The sequence below is a fragment of the Pseudorasbora parva genome, chromosome 9 (genome assembly GCF_024679245.1).
Source record: "Pseudorasbora parva isolate DD20220531a chromosome 9, ASM2467924v1, whole genome shotgun sequence".
NCBI lineage: Eukaryota > Metazoa > Chordata > Actinopteri > Cypriniformes > Gobionidae > Pseudorasbora > Pseudorasbora parva.
This window is the reverse complement of record NC_090180.1, coordinates 23,721,179-23,745,866: the sequence shown is the minus strand read 5'-3', so window position 1 is coordinate 23,745,866 and position 24,688 is coordinate 23,721,179. Positions and strand designations below refer to the sequence as shown.

General features: G+C 36.3%; 1 protein-coding gene across 3 annotated transcripts in view; it reads right to left on the bottom strand.

The window, feature by feature from the left end:
- Positions 1-22,756, bottom strand: part of pex5lb (peroxisomal biogenesis factor 5-like b) — a 103,084-nt gene extending 80,328 nt beyond the window's left edge. For all 3 annotated transcript variants that reach the window (XM_067454367.1, XM_067454368.1, XM_067454369.1), the window contains exon 1: positions 22,355-22,756. In XM_067454367.1, coding sequence (XP_067310468.1) covers positions 22,355-22,375 — 21 coding nt within the window. In that variant the 5' untranslated portion in view covers positions 22,376-22,756. The remainder of the gene's footprint in view (positions 1-22,354) is intronic.
- Between the last annotated feature and the right edge of the window lie 1,932 nt (positions 22,757-24,688).

Sequence of the window (24,688 nt, the reverse complement as noted above, 5' to 3'; positions counted from 1 at the left end):
TTTTAATTGTTCAATCTCTTTGTTATTAGATAAATATCCACCCTCATCCTCACCTCAGACATCAATGGCCAAAGCCCTTAAGAATGTTTGTGAGGAACTCGAGTTTTTAGATATCTGGAGATTCTTACACCCAAAACAACGAGATTATACCTTTTTCTCCCATCCCCATGGGACATATTCAAGGATAGATTACTTTTTTATGCCAAAAAGCGAAATCTACAGAGCAAGGGAGTGCGAAATTCATAATATCTCATTATCTGATCATGCTCCTGTGTCACTGATATGGGAAGTTGGCCAGAGACCTTCAGGTAGTAGATGGAGGTTGAATACGTCACTATTAGGAAGGCCAGAGATTAAAACATATATAAGACATGAATTTGAACAGTACCTAGAGCTTAACGATAAACCAGATACATCACCCATAACATTATGGGAGGCGGCTAAAGCTGTGTTAAGAGGGAAAATTATTGCATGTTCTTCCACATTAAAAAAAAGTAGGATAGAAAAGCAAAACAAACTCGAACAAAAAATAAAAATTCTGGAAATACAGCATAAGCAAAACCCAACAACAGAGAATCTAAAACAGCTCAAGGAGGTGAGAAGGGAACTAGATGATTTACTCACAGAGAAAGTAGAGAGGAACCTAAGATTTTTGAAGCAAAAATTTTATGAGCATGGGAGCAGAGCTAACCGTTTATTAGCCTCTCAGTTGCGAAAAAAAATTGGTTTAAATATAGTGAAAAAAATAAAGACCAATTCTGTTGATAAACCCTTCTTGTATAAACCTGCTGAAATTTCAGAGACCTTTGCTGCTTTTTATAAAAACCTTTATTCAGACGCTGATATATGCTCAGAGTCAGAACAAATTAAATCATATTTAGATAAAATTAACCTCCCCAAGATGGACATTTTAACTTCAAACGTAATTGATAACCCCATAACAAAGGAAGAAATAATGGAAGCCATTAAAAAATTAAAGAATAATAAAAGCCCTGGGACAGATGGGTATACAAATGAGTTCTATAAAGCATTTAGTGACATTATTAGTCCTTTATTAGAAAGAACATATGCCCATATTATGGAAACAGGTAAAATGCCTTATTCATGGAAGGAGGCAATAATTTCAGTCATTCATAAAGAGGGGAAGGATCCTACGGATTGTGCCTCATACAGGCCAGTTGCCCTCCTTAATACAGATTGCAAATTGTTAACATCTATTCTGGCTAGGCGTATAGAGAGAATTATTGGGCATCTGATAAATCCAGATCAGACTGGATTTGTGATTGGGCGGCATTTGCAAGATAATATTCGAAGGCTACTCAATATCATGACATATAGCTCCTCTCAACAGCTTCCTTGCATGGCACTAGCGATAGACGCAGAGAAAGCGTTTGATCGCGTATCCTGGCCTTTTTTGTTTAAGGTGTTAGAGAAATTTGGATTTGGCCCTCAATTTGTTAAGTGGATCCAAATGTTATACTCAGACCCAAAGAGCATGGTCAGAGTAAATGGCTGTCTGTCACAGGCATTTCAATTAAGTAGGGGGACGAGGCAGGGATGCCCTTTATCCCCACTATTGTTCGCAATGAGTATAGAGCCCCTAGCTCAGACTATTAGAGATAACTCACAAATTAAAGGAATAGATATAGATAATAATGTACACAAGTTGTCCCTTTATGCAGATGATGTCCTTGTATATGTTTCAGATCCTCTAAGTTCAGTCCCAATATTAATGGAGGAAATTAAACAATATGGAAATCTATCAGGGTATAAAATTAATGTTAATAAAACTGAAGCCCTAGCTTTAAATGCACGGATTTCCCCTCACATAAAGGCTTCCTTTCATTTTAGGTGGCCAAGAGAAGGCATAACGTATTTGGGAGCAAAAATCCCTGCAAATTTGGATAAATTATACGAGGTCAATTATATTAAGCTCATTAAAAAGATTACAAATGATCTTGACAGGTGGTCTATGTTGCCCCTCTCTATGGCCGGAAGAATAGAGTCAATTAGAATGAATATCCTTCCCAGATTGATGTTTCTATTCCAGGTACTACCCATCACACCTCCAAGGTTCATGTTTACACAATTGGATAGATTAACTTCAAGATTTATCTGGCAGGGAAGACGCCCAAGAGTTAGATACAAGGTCCTACAGTTACAAAAATCTCGAGGAGGCTGGGCCCTACCAAATTTCAGATACTATTGGTTAGCATGTCAATTAAGAGCTATGACAGTGTGGATATCAGATAGGTCTGATACAGGATGGCTTGAAATAGAGAAGACTAATTGCTCATGTGTGCCATTGTCAGCTATTCCTTTTAGTGAAGAGAAGAGTTGTAATAGCAGTTTAGGGAGGTGGACAAGGACTACTCTTTTAGCGTGGAGAGAAGTTCAGCGGAGTGTTGGTCTTTTAACTGGCGACTCTGCCCTGTCAGATATCTCATGTTTAAAGAAATTTATGCCCCTACAGTTAGATTCAGGTTTTCAGAGGTGGAGACTATATAATTTACGTTTTATTCATCAATTACTAGTTGGTAATACATTGAAAACCTTTGAACAGCTGGAATTAGAGTTCGGTTTACCAAGAGCTGATTTTTTCCGATATCTTCAAATAAGAAATTTCCTTCTCAAACATCCAAATTCAAAAGAAATTCTAAACCAGTTATCACCAGTAGAACAGTACTTTAAAAGAATTCAGCTTAATGAGAAGGCAGGTAAACCGGTATCTACTTTATACCGGGCCTTATCTGATATGAAAAAGGATAATATTGAACACATAAGGCACAAATGGGAAAATGAGTTTAACAAAGAAATAAATGAAGAGACCTGGAGAAATATTTTTATTGACTTGCATAAAGTAACGAATTCGGTTAATTGGAGAGAATTCAGCTGGAAATGCTCAATCCGATTTTTCAGATCACCAATAGTGGTCTCCAAGATCAATCTTAACCAAACGGCTTATTGCTGGAGAGACTGTGGGGAGGCTCTGGCCAATCACACACACATATTTTGGACTTGTCCTAAATTAACAGGTTTTTGGAATGAGGTATTTGATATTGTAGATAAAACATTGGATATAAAATTAAATAGAGACCCCATCGTGGCTATTCTTGGGGCCAATATGAAAGAGGTGAAATCTAAAGATCGAAAATATTTACTCCAAATACTCTTTGTTGCTGCAAAAAAAGCTATCACAAAAAATTGGCTCCAAAGAGAGCCTCCAACCTGTAATAAATGGTTATCTTTAATTAAAGAAATATATGTTATGGAAAAAATAACATATACTCTTAGATTGCAACAGGCATCATTTAAAAAAAGATGGGCAGCCTGGTTAGAAGGATTGGCTTTGGACTGGGACTGATGGCTTTCCAGACATGGCAAAATATATATTTCTAGTAATATATACAGCAATAGAAACACTTATAACTAAAATTAATAAATAAAAAGTCCCACTCTTCTTGGTTGGATTCAAGTATTAACTTATTTATAGTGTTTTTTTTTTTTTTTGTTTTTTTTTAATATTTATGTATTTAATTTATTTTTTTTTTAATTTTTAAAATTTTTTTTTTTTTTTTTTTTTTTCCTGTGAAGATTATTGTTGTATAATGCTTGTTAAATATGTTTTCTGTATATAGTTGGTGATTAGGTGAACTTGAAATCAGACATGTATGATGTATGTTACACACAGGATGTATTTATGTTTGTTCTTAAAAAGAAAAATGGAAAATAAAAATTAAGTTGAAAAAAAAAAAAAAACAAAAGATGTTCATTAGTGATTGCATATCAAGAGCATGGACATTTGTGCACATTTTGTTTGTGATTTCAATGGAACAAATAAAGAGTCTCCGCAACAGTTAGCAATAGATTGAAGTGCTTGTCTGTGCATAAGCCACCACCACTGATAACAGCTGCAACGAGCACTCAGCATTATTTTAAAACCACATTCCAGTGCCAGATCGTCAGATCGTTATTTAACTCTGCTAGACAACTATAGATGTTTAATTTGTATTAGCTACATCTGTACTGCAAGATGTTTCAAAAAGTAGAGGAGACAATGTCGACCCTGAGAAAAAGAGGTGGGGGGGACATGAACCTGTATTGCAATCAAACCTATGTGTTAGGTAGGTTTTGCCCCTACGGGGTCCTAATAGGATTTTGGAATCCTGTTTTGTAGGGTATCATGCTATGACAGCTGGACGTTCCCAGAATTGTTTTGGGACATCTCAGAGATACCATGCTCTGAGCTTTATTTAAAAAAAATCTCAGAACCTCACATCAGGGTGCTTTTGGGTAATCTTAGGGGTTGCTCAAACAAAATGAGTTCTTGTGGTCAAAAACAGCTAAAACACAGTGGAATGAAATAGAAAACAAAGTTCTGGAGATGGGTTATTGAGAGATGAAATAGATCCTGTAAAAAGTAACATTCTGTCATTATTTACATATTCTCATGATGTTCCAAACGTATGGAAGCCCGTTTCTTGCCACTAAATAAAAAAATAAAAAGAGTAATTGCGACTTTTAATCTTATTTTCCTCACAATTGCGAGTCAGACTTCTGAGATATAAACTCACAATTGTGTGATATAATATATATATATATTATATATTATATATATATATTAGATTTTTTAATATATCAATTCTGAAATATCTGAAGCTCTTCCAATATCAGCAGAATAGATACACAATACCAGCAGTGTTTTCTCGCTCTCTCATCTCTCCAACATTGAGTTGACACACAAACATGCCTCACTCACTCATTTATATTGCTCTGTATGAATATTGTTGTTGATACAGGGCTTGAATTTAAGCATGGGATTGTGTGTACTGCGCCAAATTTTACTCATTCCCGCAGATTTTAAGCTCAACATCCAAAGTGTGGTCACATAAAGCCATCTCTCAGTACTAAATAAAAAATGTTTTCACTGATTATTGCGCTTAGTCAAATAAATACAAAATAATGTCAAAATGCAGGTCTTGGCAAGTAAACACAGTCACAAATTTTAAATAAATGCTGAGAAGGAAAATATGTAACGTTTAATGGATCAGTGTGTTAAGTCTTAAAAGTGGCAAAAAACACTTTTAAGGTAACTTTAGAAAACTACTAGCCACAGTGGTAAAAAAAAATTTTTTTCTTAATTTAATTGAATGTGCACTTGTTGTAAAATCTTAATATATATATATTTTTTTAATCTGTAGATATTGTAGGTTATATAATATTTACTAAATAAAAGTCTGTTTAATTGTACTTTAATAAGGTATACATTCATGATTATGTTTCTTGACACCTTTAAAAACCTTTTAAATTTGTCATGGTTATGTCTACTCTTATTTTGACATTATGTTCCTCTGTCCTTAGTTACTGTTTCCCAGCTCTGTTTAATTTTAGTTGCCTTGGATTCTGATTATGCCTTGTTTGTTACCATGTTTACATATTTGCCCCTGTGTCTTGTTTAGTTTCCTTTGTTTGTTTCCTGTATGTATAGCCCTTAGTTTGCACTTTGAGTATGTCAGTTATCATCAATAGCAAAGTTTCCATCCACTTTTTGTTATGTTATCACCAAAGTGAATACGTGTTAAAAAAAGATTGCGAAATTAGCTGTCTTCAGCCTGTTTCCATCAAATTGTCCTTTAACCGATAAAAGGGTGTGGGTAACGATGTCATCCCTAAAAAAACGCATTGTTGCATAAGTTTTATTGTGTCCATTACCATACATAATAGGGCTGTTATTTCTAAGAAAATCGAATTTGAATGGATATCAAATATCAATTAAGTGCCACTATGCATATAGCCAATCACAACATAAGGCTACATGGAAAAAAACAGTATTCAGAATCAGAACAGTAGGGATGACCCCGAATAGTCGAAGATTCAATGCATCGATATGCGGAGCCAGATTCGACCACCAATCTCATGGTCGAATCTTCGTGGGTGTTATGAGACGAGGATCATACCATTTTGGCAATATGGGGGTGCTCAATATATTAAAGACGTGGTGCGTTTAAACAAGTTTAAACAACTTCCTGAGTCGCTGCGGACAGGCACTGAATGCCGCAGCTGCTTTAAAATTCGAACACATTCAATGAGTGTACACACAGCAACGGCGGCATTCAGTGTCTGTCCGCATTGACTGAAGTTGTTTAAAATCCTGCTGTGCCACAGAGCTCCATTTCAAGGTTTTATAAAAAATGTATATTATATTTCCCTCAAACCGTCAATGTACATACTGATTTCACCCTGTGCTACAAGATACACTCATCGTGCAGCTCTTCTGTCAGAAGTCGATTCTAAATTGAGCTTGATTGTATCAAATTTGCGTGTCTGGTGGCATTGTGAGATAACGTTACCTGAGACATAGTGCTGAGCTTCGCATCCGGTGTGCGACCCCCTTTAGGCACAATCGGCACAAGTGTTCTTTTCCTCTCTGGGCAGGTTTTTTTTTTAGGTTTATTTATCCAAATGTTCTTTTACATATTTGTGCGATGTTCTGTATTTCGGTTGCAGCTTTAAAATGTTATGAGAAAACGGTTTACTAATGTTTATCCACCACATTACCTTTTATTTATAAATAAATAAGAAAGCCATTGTCAGTTCGTCTATCAGTTGGCAGGCAGTTTTGGTCGCTTTATTAAAAGTTGTTGCTGTGTGCAGTGTGTAAAGGAAAACAAAAATAGTTTTACCCTCCTGCTAGTGCCTAGTGTCGTGCCCCTCCCAACCCATTCACACACACTTAGATGATTTGACTATCGGTCGACCATAGAAAGATTCGATAATTCTGATTCTAATGTGTAAATCCTTAGGGACACGGACACCCCTACAGAACAGGCACAAGAACGTGACAACTTAAACAGCAGCAGGAGTACGGCCTATAGCGTAGCCTAATTCATTTCTTTTAATTGTTTGCTAGAAACAATAATCTATCAACTTGATCTGGATCAAGTGTGGCTCTCTTTTTATTGACGATGTTCCCCGTGGTGGAGAACACTCGTTCAGAGCGCACAGATTTGTTTGATTTGGGCCTACGCTACAATACATTTAGATCACCCTCTATTGGATGAGATGGCAAACAATAAACTAAAAAACAAATGGTCTAATCATAAGCCACGTTTACATGCACACTTTTTTGTCATTCCAAATTAAATAATTCAGATTGAAAGATTCAGTGGACTGTTTACATGAAACGTTATCTAAACCGATCTGGGGTTTACATGTGCTGACTTTCAATCGGAATCATCACAGCTTTCAGTTTGTCTGCCACATCAGAAATGTCAACGCTGTCCTCTCCAGCAGCTGGAATGTGTTCACAGATGCTATAGCAACTCTCAACGACCACTAGGACTTGAACGGTTTTATAAAAGCTATTTATTTGTTGTAAAATGTAATAATCATCTCAGAAAAAATGTATTCATCTGTCAGACGAGTTTAAGTAAAAAGATGTCATTATTCCAACATTATCTTCATAACTTACAAAATACAAAGTTCACCCCTCAGAAAAATGAGTGTGAGTGCGGAACGCGCTGTATATCACGTCATATAAGGACATGCATTCCAAAGTAATCGGGTCAGATCATTTACATGTTGAAATTTTTCGTTGGATCGGGTTGTGAAAAGGTTTATCCCACAATGTCATTCGGTTTGGGCATTTTTATTCCGATTGAGGTGCATATGGAGCATTTTCATTCGGATTGGACTTTTTAACCGTTTAAAGTGCTTCATGTAAACGCACCTATAGACTGTAAGAAAATGCGCTACATGGCACTTTTAGGACATTAGGATCCATAAAAAAGATTGGTACAGTAAAATGTTCATTCATATAGCCACAATCTTTAACGTAAGCCTTAAACATGCAGTCAAGCCAGTCGTGGTTTGACGTTTTCGAGAGCGCTCTTTCAAATAATTCAAATCCAGTATTTGTTCTGGTTTTCAATAACATCAAATCGACCAAAAACATCAAATCTGTCACAGGGTGTTTTGGGTTCATGTTTCATGTTTATGTTTTTGAGGTTTTCATGTTCACTGTCATGTTCTGTCTTTGCACTACCTAGTTTTGTCATGTGACTCCATGCCCTCATGGGTTTTATATGGAGTTGGCCCAGTCCACTGTATCTGATGCTTTGCATTGCACTTGTTGATATAAGGCTTGGCTGTAGCTGCTCGGCCATGGAAACCCATTCCATGAAGCTCTCTACACAATGTTCTTGAGCTAATCTGAAAGCCACACAAAGTTTGTGTGCCTCACATGTGCTGACCGTACTCTGACCCTACTCAGACCCTCTATTTTACGTTGCCTACCACTTCGTGACTGAGTTGTTCCCAATTGCTTCCACTTTGTTATAATACCGCCAACAGCTGACTGTAGATTATTTAGCATTGAGGACATTTCTCGAATGAACTTATTGCACAGGTAAACCCATCACAGTACCATGCTTGAAACAACCTTTATTATTTAGAGCAACCCATTCTTTCACAAATGTTTGTAGAAGTGTCTGCATGCCTAAGTGTTTGATTTTATACACATGTGGCCTGGAAGTCCTGGAACTCCTGAATTCAATTATTTGGAGTGTCCCAATACTTTTGGCAATATAATGTATATTTAAATGCATAAAATACAAGTTATTATGTGAAAGTTGCTGACATGATCATAAAAACACAATGATCATTGTGTAAGGCCAATCAAAAAATACTGCTTGTTTTCATAGATGAGGTTTAAATACAGTGCAAATGGATTCAAGGACATGTGTGAATAGGACAGTTTTATTAGCAACAGTGAAAAAAATCCCAGACTATAGACAAGAATGTGCAGTGTCATGTCATAATATTTGCTTTTGGAGGTGATAAATTCAGTTCTCACACATGGTGATGGACTCAGGTTGTGTTGACTGGGTGAAAGTTGATCATGCCAAAGAAAGGATCTGCAACCAAAGGAATTGTAGGAAGTGCTAGCACAAGCTGTAAATGATTGTAATTTCAGAACAGCATATTTATAGAGCTGTTTAATAGCATAGCTTCTGTTATGTCTTAAGACTTTATAAAATAGATTTTGGTCATTCTAATCAGCTCATCCAAGTATTTATACAAATACAAAAAAAAAATGTATTTGCATATTAAATCATCCACTTTTCTATAGCTGCTCAAATTACCCTTGAAGGTTTTGACAATCTACTAATAATAAAGCTCAGCTACATCTCTTAACCAAATCACTGCCTATTTATGTTAAAGGTGCACTATGTAGTATTTTTGCAGTAAAATATCCAAAAACCACTAGGCCGGTGTTATATATTTTGTTCAGTTGAGTACCTACAATATCCCAAATGTTTCCAACTATTTGTGAGAAGATTGCTATTTTAACTAAGGACAGGTTTCAGCATAGCGTTTGAGGAGGTCGCCTGTCAATTGCATCATATCTGCACTACCCTCGGTTTCGGGTTTTATTTGGCAGAAGCGCTTTACTCTTGGCAGTGTGAACAGGTGAACGCATGGAGTGACGTCATAACATAATTTTCAACACACTTAAATGTATCTAATATAATAAACAGAGATGCATTACATCATAATCATAACCTGAAGAGCGGCTCAGTGCAGGCGCCCAGCGAATGTGTCCCGTCCTGTCATAATAAAAGTCCTGGTGTTCGCGGGCCATGTGTTTGTATAACAATCGCTCCAGCAGCCATGCTCAGCTTCACAGCATTCGGTCCTGCTCTGCTTCACATTACAGTAACGTTAAAGGGATACTTCACCGCTTTTTCATATTAAACTATGTTATTCCCTTAACTAAAACGAGTTGTTACATACCTCTCTCGTCTCAGTGCGTGCACTTAATCTCTCTGACGTGCGGTGAAGATCTGATAGCATTTAGCTTAGCCCACTAAGCCCAGTTCATTCACTATGGAACCAAACAGAGATCAAGTTAGAAGTACCAAACACCTCCACGTTTCTCCTATTTAAATACAATTACACGAATAGTTGAACGATCAAGTATGGTGACAAAATAAAACGTGGTACTTCTCTAATCGGATTAAAAATGAGAACTATAATGTATGGCGGATTAGCACTTCTGAGAGTACTTCGGCTCGGCGCATCAAAAAGTCCCGGCCGAAACATCTTTCCTCACACCTCCCCCTCACTCTCTCATTTCTGTCAATAGGGAGACGAGAGAGGTATGTAACAACTCGTTTTAGTTAAGGGAATAACATAGTTTAATATGAAAAAGCGGTGAAGTAACCCTTTAATAACCGCATGCATGAATGTGATTTCTGCCCGAGTCCTATTTTCCACCGGCTGGGGTGAAGACCACATGTCCCAAGATGCTGCGCTCAAACTTTGCGTCATCAAACTACGCATTTGTTTTGAATAGGCGCCCTTCAGTGGACGGAAAGTTGCATAGTGTACCTTAAAAGGTGCCATAGAATGCATTGATACAATATTTTAAATTGTTTTTTAATATCTACCTAGAAGGCATGTGGCTTAGGTAGGGGTGGGCGATATCTCGATATTTAAAATATATCGAGATATTTTTTCAGCTCGATATGGATTTGGACATATCGTATATAACGATATATTGTATATATTTAATTCTGATTCCGCCACTTTGCTTGTTTGCCTTCTCTGTGTTGTGCTCGCGGAGCCTCGCGCGCCTCCCGCCTCTTGCTTTGTTCCCCCTCCCCTCGCGTGTTGTCTCATTGAACACGGCTGCTTCCACAACCAGGTGAGGATTAGTTATCATGTTGACAAGCGCGCACGTTGTTCAGGACTCAGTTTAGAGACCATGTTTTCCTTCTAACACAACTGCTTGATAAAATTCATAAAGAAATATTAATGTTCATCATAGTTCAAATCGCACGTTTCACCCACAGTCAGGTGATTGACACTACTGGTGCGAGAAGCGGTCGCAATCATGCCAGTTTATGATCTGTGTCTAACTGATCGCATAGTTTTCGGTTAAAATGTCAAAATGGTCGCATATCATTTGAAAACATTTAAAAAGTATTGCAATATCATTACTATTTTTATTTTGTCAGCTTTATCACGGGATTATGATGTATAGGTCTATTCACGTTTTAACCAAGAGTGAAAAACGCGACATCCCGGGTGTCCTGAGACACAGTGCTCTTCTGTAAGTTGTACTGTATCATATTATCATATAGCCTACCTTCTGACATTCATATTTCGTTCTGTAACTGGAAAAGAAGTGAAATTCAGCTCATGTGTAGCCTACATGATCCGCATGATGAGTTTGAATTTGGTCAAACTCATGACAAATATCACTGTTTGAATTTTGATACAAATTTAACAGGAAATGGTGTTATGACAAAATCAGTTTATTTATATCTCAGTCATGCCCCCATCTTTCTGCAAAATGCTTACTGTTTACTTTAACTGTAAAAAAGGGAGTCTTTGATTCATCTTTTGAAAGCATGAAATAAATGAAAAGAAGGCAATATTATTATTTTTCTTTTACAGTTATATTATTATTATTTATGTAATCAGGGAGTTTTTTTTTAAATGTCGCAAAAGCACTACCTCTTTACACTTCAATTTAAAAAAAAAAAGTTTTTGTGGTATTTGGCATATTTGTTTTTCCTGTAGTTTTTAGGGGGTTATTTTTCCTGTAAAGATATCGAGATATATATCGTATATCGAGATATAGCAAAATATATCGAGATATATTTTTTGCTCCATATCGCCCAGCCCTAGGCTTAGGTAAGGGCAAAAATAGTCTAGATATGGTTTTACATGTCAATTTAGATTAAATGGGCAGTTATTACCTTATTTGGAAGGGTCATGAATAATAATGTTCAGCTCTGCTCTGATTGGCTGTTTCACAGCAAGGCTAATTTCACTAGCTTACACAAGTGTAGTTATTTAGCAAACACAATCGTAAACAGCACACACAACTTGTCCTACAGAGCACATACCACCTGAATGACACTTTAAGCAGAAAATCTCAAATGAAGATGGCTGAAATGCAGCTTACTTGTTTATTGGTGTTTTCAAATCAGGTTGCAAAAAGTAAAGCTCCAGATATAATACCTGTTCTTTTAACAGAAAATGTAATAATTGAAATCTGGCAACTGCAAGCATGAATGTTCAAACGCTCCTTAAAAGGCAACTGAAGGACTCTCAGACCATGAGAAACAACATTTTCTGGACTAATGAATCAAAGATTGAACTCTCTCTGCCTGATTGGCAATCGTCATGTTTGGAGGAAACCAGGCACCACTCATTACCTGGCTAATACCATCCCTACAGTGAAGCAAGATGGTGGCAGCATCATGCTGTGGGGATGTTTTTAAGTGACAAAAACTGGGAAACTAGTCAGGATCGAGGGAAAGATGAATGCAGCAATGTAGAGACATTCGTGATTAAAAACTGCTCCAGATTACTCTGGACCTCAAACTGGGGCAAAGGTTAATCTTCCAACAGGACAATGACCCTAAGCACACAGCCAAGATAACAAAGGAGTGTCTATTGGACAACTCTGTGAATGTCCTTGAGTGGCTCAGCCAGAGCCCAGAATTGAACCCAATTGAACATTACACCTACTGACAGAGATTGGATTTACATTTCATTCAGTCTGTCTGCCTTTAAATTGGTCTCCTGTGCAAAAATTGGCCTCCCCACTGTCTTTAAAAGACAGAAAATCTTAAAACTTCGGATAATAAAATAGACTTGTTTATGGAGCAGATAAAATGACAGTAATTATTAACAATTATTTTGACTCTTTAATTGATTTTCTAAAATGTGAAGTTTCAAAACTTTATTTGAAACTTTCAGTACATGTTAGTTGATAATAGGGATGCCACAATACTCAATATAATATTTAACCGTTCGGTACGGCATTCACGGTTCAATACGCGCTGGTGAATTTTGTTTTTTTGTTTTTGCATTTAATTAATTATTTCTATTTTTCTCCGTTTTAAATATTTCTCTCAGTTTATTTCAGCTCTGTTTGAGTGTGCCTGTGAGTCTATGCTCTGATATGAGCAAATATTCAATCATATGCACTAAAGGAGGGGGTGTTAGCCGCGTTTTAAAGCCTTGCCGGTTAAACATTTCATTTGCATGCTATGCACTGTTTTGTCAACGTCTGTCAAAAACATCTTACTGCGCTAATACTGTCAAATACACACAAGGTTAACAAATAAAAGCAGTCGGTTATGTCTAAAGTGAAATTGCGTGCATCTATGAGATGCGAGCAGGTCTTAAATTGACAGCAGCGCAGCCTATAGTGAACACACTGTCCTTAAATGGGCAAGTTCACCTCTAAAATGATTTTAATAAATAAATAAATAAATAAATAAACACCTTTTATATGTAGCTTTTAATCAATATTGTATATTGAAGGATATGTAGTTTAAATATTTAGCCTACATTTAATTATTCCAATTCATACTTAAATGCTACTGTTCATCTTTGAGCTGCCACTGTAAATCTTTATATATATTTATTTTATATTGTACAATACACCGGGAATGTGTACAAGGGTTTTTTAAGTAAAGTTTTAAGTTTAAGTAAGGGTTTTCAAGTCTTTTAAGTGAAATAAAGAAAGAGTATTGCAATAAAAACATTTTCTCCTTAACCTTTCTCCTTTTTTGTTGACACCATGATATCAATGATAATTTTGGTAACTACTAAAATCATGACGTTTTCATACAATTTCCTCTCTAGTTATGATGCACTACAAAATCAAGTTATTGTTTAAAGTATAATATGCAAAGTAATTTCCAGAAAGAATTGTATTCTCTGATTATGTTTTTATGACATATAGCTAAAGACTTACAAAAAGTCTTTCAGGTATAAAACAGGATAGTTGTTAATATGAGAGTTATGATACATTATTTAAGAGATAATGCTTGTTATGCAGCTTTTAAATGAAAAAAGGTTGGAGGGTAACACAAAAACTAGCCAACCATGGAAAAAAAATAATCCCAAAAATTACCTAACAGGGTCAACCCAGCATTTGGGGTAAGAGTCTTTTTTTTAATTCTTGGGATTAGCTTTATAAATAGGAGTGGAATTAGTGACTCAAAAAAAATAATTTTATTATATAAAACATTCATAAATATTTGACATTTCTACAGCTGTAAATACACTGCCTGACCTAAAAAAAAGAAGAAAAAAAAGTAGCTGTTACCCATTTAAATTGGTAAATGCTTTAAGAGTCAATGGATCATTATCGCAGTGATTTTTGTGTTATCATGTTATATGTTTGGGAACAGTTCTTTCAACCTTAATTGAAAGAGTGTGTAGCTTTTCATTTCTGTAACAACCATGTAGGAAGACATATTCCAGGATGACAATGTCAAGATTCATCAGGCTCAAACTGTGAATGAATGGTTGGGAGGAAGCATGAAGGATCATTTTCATACATGAATTGGCACCTCTGAGTCCAGACCTTATATTCATTGAAAGTCATTGGGATGTGCTGGAGGAGACTTTACAGAGTGCTGGACTCCTACATTGTCAATACAAGACCAAAAATGAATGCACCTCTTGATGAAAATAAATGCTGCCTGTGATGTTATTCCATCAAGAGGTGCATCGGTTTTTGAGTCCAGCACTCTGTAAAGTTGGAAGAACTGTTGCCAAACACATAACATGCTGGAAGCAGAGAAATCACTACAATAATGCAATAATAATCCAATAATTGACCTGTTAAGCATTTGCCAATTTAAATCCAAACAACGCCTTTTTTTCGCTCTTTTTTTTTTTTCCTGGGCAGTGTATGTTGTCAATACATTCTTTACAGTCTTTACCTGTAAATGTTACTTATAAGCACTGAGATCATGCAGGATAATTAATGTGCACTGTGACAGTAGAGTTTTCTACATTTAAAATGACAGAAATTTTTTTTTTTATTAAATTCTTCTAATACTGACTACACTGCAAAAAATGCTTTTCTTACAAGACGTATTTTTGTCTTGTTTCTAGTCCAAGTATTTACTAGACAAGCAAAAGAAATTGTCTGGTTTTGGGGACAAACTCAAAATAACTCAAAATTAAGAGAGTTTTTGCTTAAAATAAGCCAATGGGGTAAGCAAAATAATATTAATTCAAACAGAAAACAAAATTATTTTGCTTACCCCATTGGCAGATTATTTTGTTTATTTTAATTTTCCCCCAAAACAAGACAAAAACTTTTGCTTGTCTAGTAAATGCTTCTTAATGTAAGAATTTTTAGATATTTGGACTTTAAAAAACTAAGTAAGAAAAGCATTTTTGCAGTGTAGTTGCCCACTTATAAAAATGCCCACCTCACAACGGCATCCTAATGCTATTATCACATTCTCCTTTGAGAAACTTATGACTCATTCGATATTAAACAGGCTATACACTTACATGCTAAACTTGTGATTTTTGTGCAGCCAGAAGAAAAACATAATTCCAAACTTCTAGTTTACTGCACACCTCAAGCAAAGAACACAGCTTCTGGTCAGAACAGAAATATTTTGTTACCTTGAAAATCCTCCAAGTAATACCTTGGAGAATGAAACAGCCTAAGGCTGCATCAATCTTAGCTAGTATCCGAGGTCAGTGTCGGCTCCACTGCGGCCCACCAGAGGCTTATTAGCATTAATCATACCTTCAGCATCCATACTCTATTCAAAGTTAGACAAAAGTGCCTGTTTTATATGTATCCATGCAATTGTCTCTTCACAGTGTCAAGTGGAAAATGTTTGGCTAGAGCATATTTGCAGACGTCATTTGAAGGCCTGACAGGATATGAGTTTAATCCACACATGTGCGCCACACTTATAGTTCAAGTGGAAAAAGCCTGTGCTATTTGCACTGTGCTTTTTTAATTTACAATAATTCTCTCCGTTTTGCACCTATTTTCACCAGGGAATATGTGTGCCATCCACAGTGGCTGCCGTGTCAGATGGCGGTATGTGGTCTGTGGCATGTGATCCGGTTTAGGAAAAAGTGGCACAACAGCTGCAGTGTCATCAGCCAAATCCAGATGCTTTAAGTGATTAGCAGTTTAAGCTGCAGTGAAGAGCGACCTGCCTTAGGGTTCACATCTGACCCATTTTTTCAAGGCAGGAGAGGATGAATTCCATATGTGGCCTGCCTTCAACTCTCACAGGATTCAATGACATTTAAGTATACTGTGTTGAATTCATGAATGGGACTGATCCATTAGCTTACACTGAAATTGGTAAGATCAGCTCAATTTGGTGCTCTATCTATAGAGCTCAGTATTAGTGACAGTTTGAAAATCTCTCAAGTTACTGGAACATTGTGAGCTAAATGAGTGAACAATGTCCGTTGATCAATGTTTTATGGTATACGGTTCAACTTTCATTGGCGTTAAAAAGCAGTCCTCTATTTTCTAATGTTCCGGTGCAGACCACACTGATCCGGAAGGCTGTTATGCAAACATCAATCAGCCTTTAAACATTTCCAATGGATTTGATATGGCTTGTTATGTGCAAGAATATCACTGTGTCCACTGTTACAATAAGGCGCTCCTGTTGTCTTTTTAGCTTCTATATATGTGCTTCAGATCCATTTAATATTTTCTCCAAGGCAACAGTACTCATTTGATGTGTTAATTTTTAGCTTTGAGTTTATATCTATATAAAAAATATCTATATTTATTTAATAAAAAAAATATATATATAATATGTTCTTTCATTATTTATGGCTCCTTTCATGTGTTCTTAGGTGTTTTTTGTAAAACTAAATAAAAGTTTATTTTGAGATACTTTATGAAGACATACATGAAGACAACTAGCAGAAGGCTACAGATAATATGCATGGCAAAAATCATTCAGAATTCATTAGTTACTGTTTACTGTTGCATTAATTTCCATTGTGCGTGCATAATTTGCTATTGTGCTGATTGTGCTATTATGGGTTGTATTTCCCAAAACTTTTTAAACCCAAAAAATTGTTAGCCAACTATGGTCCTAAGTTCCATCGCTAGCATCAAAGCTCAACAATTCAGCAAAACCATAAAATCCAATGAACATTTACAAACAGCATCGCAAAAACTGTTTTGAACAGCTCTCAACCTGTGATTAGCAGCATAGTTGGTATGACCCTAATGAAAAAACTATACAACAATTAAAATACATTTATTTCACACTTAGTACAAATATAACAACATATTTACAGACATATCTCTTGAGACGTACTAATATAAATATTATAATAAAACTTTATTTGAAGTACTTCTTTATTACACAATGCACATTTCTTAAAGGTCCCGTTATTCGTGATTCCATCTTTCAAACTTTAGTTAGTGTGTAATGTTTCTGTTGGAGCATAAATAATACCTGTAAAATTATAAAGCTCAAAGTTCAATGCCAAGCGAGATATTTTATTTAACAGTTCCCTTTCAAAGCCTACAGCGAACGGCCGGTTTAGACTACAGCAGGAAGTGCAGGGATGTAATGATGTCACTAGAACCGTTTGTTGTGGTCTTGTTGCTCTCTCACGTGGAGAAGAGCGCGCATTCACCGCTTGCATCTCCCTGTTATGGTAAGAGGCGGGACCTTTCCGGGCAAAGTGCGCTAAGCTGCTGTCCAATCACAACACGGGAAGCACTGGCCCAATCAGAACTCGTTACGTATTTCTGAAGGAGGGACTTCATAGAACAAGGAAATCATCAGGCCGTTTTTAGGACAGAGAAAACAGCGCTGCACAGATAAGTAAATTGTGTGAAAGATACTGTGTTATTTTGCACACTGTAAACATAATCAAAGCTTCGAAAACACGCGAAGAACGGGGCCTTTAATACTAAGCCTAAATGTGTTTTAATATCACATAACATCACTTTAAATAAAGTTACTATGATCTCTGTTTATATGCAAGATATTTAGTGTACCTTAAGCATATAATGCAATAGTAGCAATAGCTCCAATTTAGCACAATGCAATATACTTAAGTATATCTTTAGTTGGACCTAAGCATTAGTACATTAAAAACAAAATTAGTTTCAATTTAGACTTTATATCAATTTAGTATATCAAATTTACAACTGCAGGGTATTTATATTAAATACATAAATATGTAATGTATTGCTAGTATAGTTAGCATAAAATAAATGTATTTCAAAAAAAAAAAGTGTATATTTATTTTTCACTAGGGGACATGTGGACTTAAATAGCAAGCTAACATGCACTACATTATTTCTACAGTTGTGGTCGGAATTATTGCCACCCCCGGTAAATATGATCAAATATGGCTGTAAAAATAAATATGCATTGTTTATACTTTTAAAAAACTAAAAACTTTAATTGAAGTTTTAAAAAAAAATGAAGGGGGGGGGGGGGGATCATATTATGAAATAAATGCATTTCTCCAAAACATGTTGGCCATATTTTTTGGAACCCTTTTATTAAATACTTTTTGCAACATCCTTTTACCAAGATAACAGCTCTGAGTCTTGTTCTATGATGCCTGATGAGTTTGGAGAACACCTAATCAGAGACCATTCCTTCACACAGAATCCTTCAGATTCCCAGCTCCATTCCCATCATTTTTTATAGGGTTCAGGTCAGAGAGCTGGGAATGTCATAAGCTTGATGTTTTTTTTGGATCGTTGTTCTGATTCAACAACCAAAATCCAACTATGGATAAACTTTATAAATGAAATGTTTTTCAGCTACAGTAGGTTTATTTAAAACTACCCTGTGTAACTTTTGTAGTTTTTTTCTTAACTAAAAACTCTTAGTTCTTTCAAAAATATATGTGTTCATTAATGTATATTTAATTCTTTCAAGTAATAAAGTAAAATATTCTCGTAAGTTTATAATATGCCATTGAAAATACATACGGGTGAGGGGTTTGAATGATGGTCGCCATGCTGCCCCTCCATCTTGAAAGTACATTAGCCAAAGAGGGACATACCCGTAAATTCAAGCTTTGCCTTTCGCGTTTTAACACTCGATTGCACCGTGTCGAATGTGAAGAGGGGGATTGCCATATTAATCTTTGACTAAATCAGTCACCGTAGGATCTAAAACGAAATCGGAAATTGAGAGGAACAGAAACTAATATTCACTGGATGGTCATATACCTTTTCACCACTAGATGGGGGAAAATATCAGTGTAGCTTTAACGTAGTAAGAAATACTACAGAAACAGAATAAGTGTATCACTTATTCACTGGCTATGTTTACATGCACAACTTTTGTTTCAATAGGACGGAATGAATTTTGATTGATGAATCTGAATCTAGTCATTACATGAACGCTAAACAAAATGATCGGGTTGATGTGCGAGTTTATATGTCACAAACTTAAAATCAGAATTTATTTTTTTGACATGGGCATACTGCTCAAATATGCAGTTTCCCACTAGCCTAGAAATCTAGATGCACCCTAGCGGCAGCAAATCTAATCTGCCGCGAGTGTCGTCTAGCAACTCTCAATACACTTCTGAGCTGTAAACGGCAAACTCTGGTCAGGCTAATCACATCGTGTATAGAGTCGGTGTGCGGGTCTTAACATAGTGACGGCCGAGTTGTGCTTGCGTGCTACTAATAAACACAGAGGCTGTCGAATGGCGGTCTTTCAAATCAGCTTGTACCGCGACTCTGGAAGACTTGGAGTTAAGCTTTTCTCTGAGAAAAGAACAAAGAACGGCACTGAAGTCATTCTTAAAAAGGGAAGATGTGTTCTGAGTTTTGCCGACCGGATACAGTGAAAGTTTCATCTGTCAACTAGCTCTGCTTCACCTTCGTTCCTCTGGTTGGTGGTAGCGCTATCCTATCACGTGCAGAGGGAGTTTGAAAGACAACCATTTATCCCGCCCCTCGGATTGAGCCCTGTCAATGGTGAGTTTCCAGACCAAACATCTTGATGTGGGTCTGGCTTGTCAGGCTAGTCTCCCACTGTTTGCACATAATAACATAATTCTCCTACATTGGTTCTTTATTTGTTTTAAACAGCAGACTTTATTTATATACTACATCATTCCACACGCATGTGAACAATGTGAACGCATGTGCACACACAATGAAATCCTTTCGGTTTAATTTTTCAATCCGATCAAGTGTTTATGCTCTCTCGGTCAGATTAGAAAAGGAATAAACCACCCCTTTCAATCCGATCGAAATAACATTCAGATCGAGGGGGCCGATTAAAGTGTTTATATGATTTTTCCAGCCCGAATGAGTCGTCAATCTGATCACTAATGGATTATTTTGTTGCATGTAAATTTAGCCACTGTGAATCAAATATGAACTGATTCTTATTAAATATACAAAAATGATTAAGTGAAGAGAAGTGAGTGATTTTCTCTTTGTCTTTTGTTGTTTGATTAACATTAATGAGACAGACAGCAGTTTACCATGCTGCTGTCCCTTTAGGACCAAATGCATGGATCCAATTAACTGGCACATATATGGTTTTCAACCAACTGTTTACGTTAATTTCAGACTTTAATACTCCACACAACAGGCATTTTGGCATTATTGTGCATCTCTGACCATTCAAGTGCAATAAGACGAGAAAGAGAACTGAATTTGAGATCTGAGAGAGCACTATGCACAACTACCCTGTCAATTGACTTCTCTTTTTCACAGCTTATTTCGCTTAATAATTTTATCAAACATCATACACGTTCCAAATTAGTGATTGCATGCTGACTGAGAGAGGCAGCTTTCCATGTGCATGCTTCGAATGTATGTCAGCAAGCGCGAGCACCAACCGTATTGAGTACTTCTTGTGCTAAACATCAAACACGTCCCACTCTTTATTTTCTCATTCATTTATGTTTTGTAATCACTCTTACATGTAAATAACTTTAAGCAGTACTCTGCTACGTGGATATATTTACATAATGCAAAATCAACAATAGACACTTTATACCATGGTCATGATATATACTATCATACCGCCCAGCCCTAGCTCAATGTAATGAATATCTAAAAATAAGAAAACAAAAATATTTTACTTGATTTCTTGACCTCTCAAATAGTTAATTATCACACATCTCAGCCTGCAAACCTAAATACGACAACAGAAGTATTCCAAGAAGAAAATTCTCTACATAACGGTTTAGTGGAAGTGATTTTTTATAATAAAAGGGGGACAAAACATCAAAGGGCTTTCTCACCCTTCTCTTGTTTAGTCTCACACAAACCACGCAAGGCTGAACTAATGTACCTTCAGAAGGCAAAGCCTAAGCCATGCATACATGGGGAATAGCTTTATCAAAGGGGATAAGGCATAAGGGCCCTTTCAAACATTATTCCCTCTCTCCTAAAAAAAAAGTTCTTCCTTATATCAGAGAGAACAAAAATAGTCAAATGATTGAAATGCACTGAACTAAGCATCGATCATGCTCACTCTCAGAGTCTTATGTGCTGATTCAGAGCATGCAGTTCTGTGAGTGGCAGAGATCAGTGGGAAGCTGGATCCTTTATACTTTTCTCAACTTAAAACATCACACTGTTCATCTATACTATCAGACGAAGCAGCCAGAAATTGCGAAGCAGCAAATTTCTTTCAGCAAAGACAATTTTAAATCGTAAACATGGATATTCCTTTATCCGACCATGGAGAAATGTGACTCAGACCTGTGTTCTTAACCATACTACTCAGATTTACAGCTTGGTGAGACGGAAGACATATTTATTGTGAGAAGTAGGAAGCAAACCACACTTGATGGCAGTTCCCTGAAGTGCAAGCACAGCATCATCAGTCATGTGAATGGCAGCAGGCAATATCTACTGTAAGTTCATCTGCCTCTATGAAGGTCAAATTCCTATAAAGTCCAAAATACGGATGTTGAGCCTGTAGTCGTGTATCAATTTTTAAAGGATGGAATATCTTTTATTAAGACAAAAAGGAAAATAAATGCATTTAAAACTGCCTAAAGTTATTAAAACATTAAAAAAATGCATCTTCTTATATTTACATGACGGATATTGAGGAAACGCCATATAATTATAATTTTAATACTATAGTAAAAGTATATTTTACTATATAGTAAAGCCTTTTAAAAGTTATCTAACGATAATATGACATATACAAACTTCACATTTACCTTTTTAGGCCATTTAAAACAACAGTGTTTTATTCAATGCATGAGACAAATATAACCAGAACAGAGTGTTCAGATCAGTTAAACGTTTCAATGGGACAAAACGCCTTGAAACGTTCTCTTTTCTTCAGAGTTAACCTCCCATTCATGCAGTTCATGCTTATGTCGTGAAATATGTTTTGCCCATTGCTCACATGCTAAATTTGAGCATAAAGAGTGAGATCTGAACGGCGAGAATAGTATAAACTCCTCAATTTGAGAATGATTTAGTTTTCACATGCGCACGTGCCGGTAGAGAAGATGCTTCACGCGCCGTTGGCCAATAATAGATAAAAGAAGCATGCCAGCTTACCTGTGAATGTCCCTGGTACATATTCAGTCCAAGTGCTGAAAACACCCGCCGTGTGTTGGTACCCACTACTGTAAATTGTCAACGAGGAAGAGAAAGAGGAGCGGAGCTATCCCTGAGTCTCGGGTACTGAGATGTTTTCATGCTCCGGCTACGTCCACGTGAGGATTCCTCTTACAGGACCTTTCACGAGACCGTGCATCCGAGTTTCTGACGTTCATATTACGCCGTGAGCTTCGAGGTAGAGGGTTCGGGTAAAGCAGTATGGTCTTCCTCTTTTTCTCCTCGGTTTATTCCACACTCCTTAGTGGAAACGTCCGGGTCCCAGCCCACTTGAGCGCGGAAACGCCTTATTGAGCAGTATGCCACCTCCCATGAATAACATCCAACACTCAAGATGTGCTGCTGCTGCTGCTGAACGAGGAGGAGGAGGAGGAGGAGGAGGAGGAAGACGTCGGTACACTACTGTACACTTTTATTAATGCAATTTATACTGCTGAGTGATAAGAGGATATGTTAATCTGGTAATATTGGACACACTTTACAGCATTTCACATGCATGTACATTCTAAATATATCCAAATTTTTATTTATTACAAGCTATCAAAGATTATTTACAATTGGTCCGGCAAGAGTTAGGGGAATACAGCTCAGAAGGGTGAGTTGCTAGACGACACTTGCGGGCAGATTAAATTTGCTGCCGCTAGGGTGCGTCTAGATTTCTAGGCTAGCTCCACGATGTAAATGCTAATATTTTATATGTAAAAGTGTTATTTTATGTATTTTTGAACAAATTAGTGTGTGTAGTATTATTTAACATTCAATTTTGTTGAAATTATTAGTCATTAATAACAGTGCCATATACAAATCTCTTTGAGACTATTTTAAATCACTTAAAATGACTTAATTCTGTGATGTTGAAGTTACATGAACAAATTATGTTACGTAAGTTACATTAAATTAAATTATTCATTTGGGGCTGATGTACAAGTTTTAAATAATGCAAATCCAACACACTTTTTTTCAAGTGTATATAAAAGCTATCATTATAATAGCAACAGGAAGAGAGAGAGACATGGAGACATTTTTATAATTTCATTCATTCATTCATTCATTCATTCATTCATTCAAATCAGTGCAGTATAGCAAAACGCATTGGCCCATATATTGTCAAATAGACTAAATTACTGAGGTAATTCTGCAATTTAACTGCATTTGACTTATTCTCCTTTGATGTTTTGATATAAACTTTAAGAATTTAGCATATAAATTCCTTGCTTGGACCTATAGGTACACAGTGTAAAAAATTATCCATAAAATAACAGAAAAATTATACTTGCAGCTCATTATATATTAATTTTAGGGACATTTCGGTTAACTCTAAAGCACAACGCAATGCAATATAAACAGTACCATTGCTGGCCATCTTGGTGCCCTATACCATAATTCCTTTATGTTGTCCCCTTTTCTTTTGTTGACCCCTCAGCACTTGGTGCCCTTGGTGTGTGATGAGAAAAAACACCTGTAAAAAATTAATACAGAAAATTCTTTCAGATTAATAAGTACATTGAATATTTTTTTTTGTTTTTTTGAGGGCAGTAGTACTCTGTTCCTTTCATCACTGTCTCATTGGAGGCATTCATTATGATTGATTGTCTTGTTCAGTGTAGCAGTCCAAGCTTAATCAGAAGTGAGACACACAGTGACCTATTCACTCGCAGTCATCCACTCTACGCTGCGTGTCAGCTTCAAATTAATGAGCTGACATGTAATCAAATATTTCTCCTCCCTGAGTAATAATAAGGCCAGGACATAGAAATCCTCAATAACTGCAAACCCTGACGTGGTCATACTCAATTCTAGTCAGAATATGAGTCTGAAACTGCTCCACTGGGCTGTGATTATGGGGCGTGTTTTAACCGAACCAGGAAAGACATCAATTGGATAGACCTACAAACAATCAGAGCAACGAAGCGACGCATTGTCAAATGTCAACATACACTGTAAAAAAAAAAAAATAGCTCCAATTGAAAATTTTCAAGTGACTGATCACATCTAAATTTTTCAGTTAGCCAAATTGAATTCCTGTGATTTAAATTGCACCGATTCACAGAATTTCAATTTGGCCAACTGAAAAATGTATTAATTCACAGAATTTCAGTTCGGCCAACTGAAAAATTTAGATGTGATCAGTCACTAGAACATTTTCAATTGGAGCAATTTTTTTTTTTTTTTACAGTGTAGTTCAGTTGCCAAGTCCACGCTTTTTCCCCCACGGGTTGTTTTCTATGTCCGCGGGTTGAAGCGACTATTATGTGATATATAGACCCATGAGTG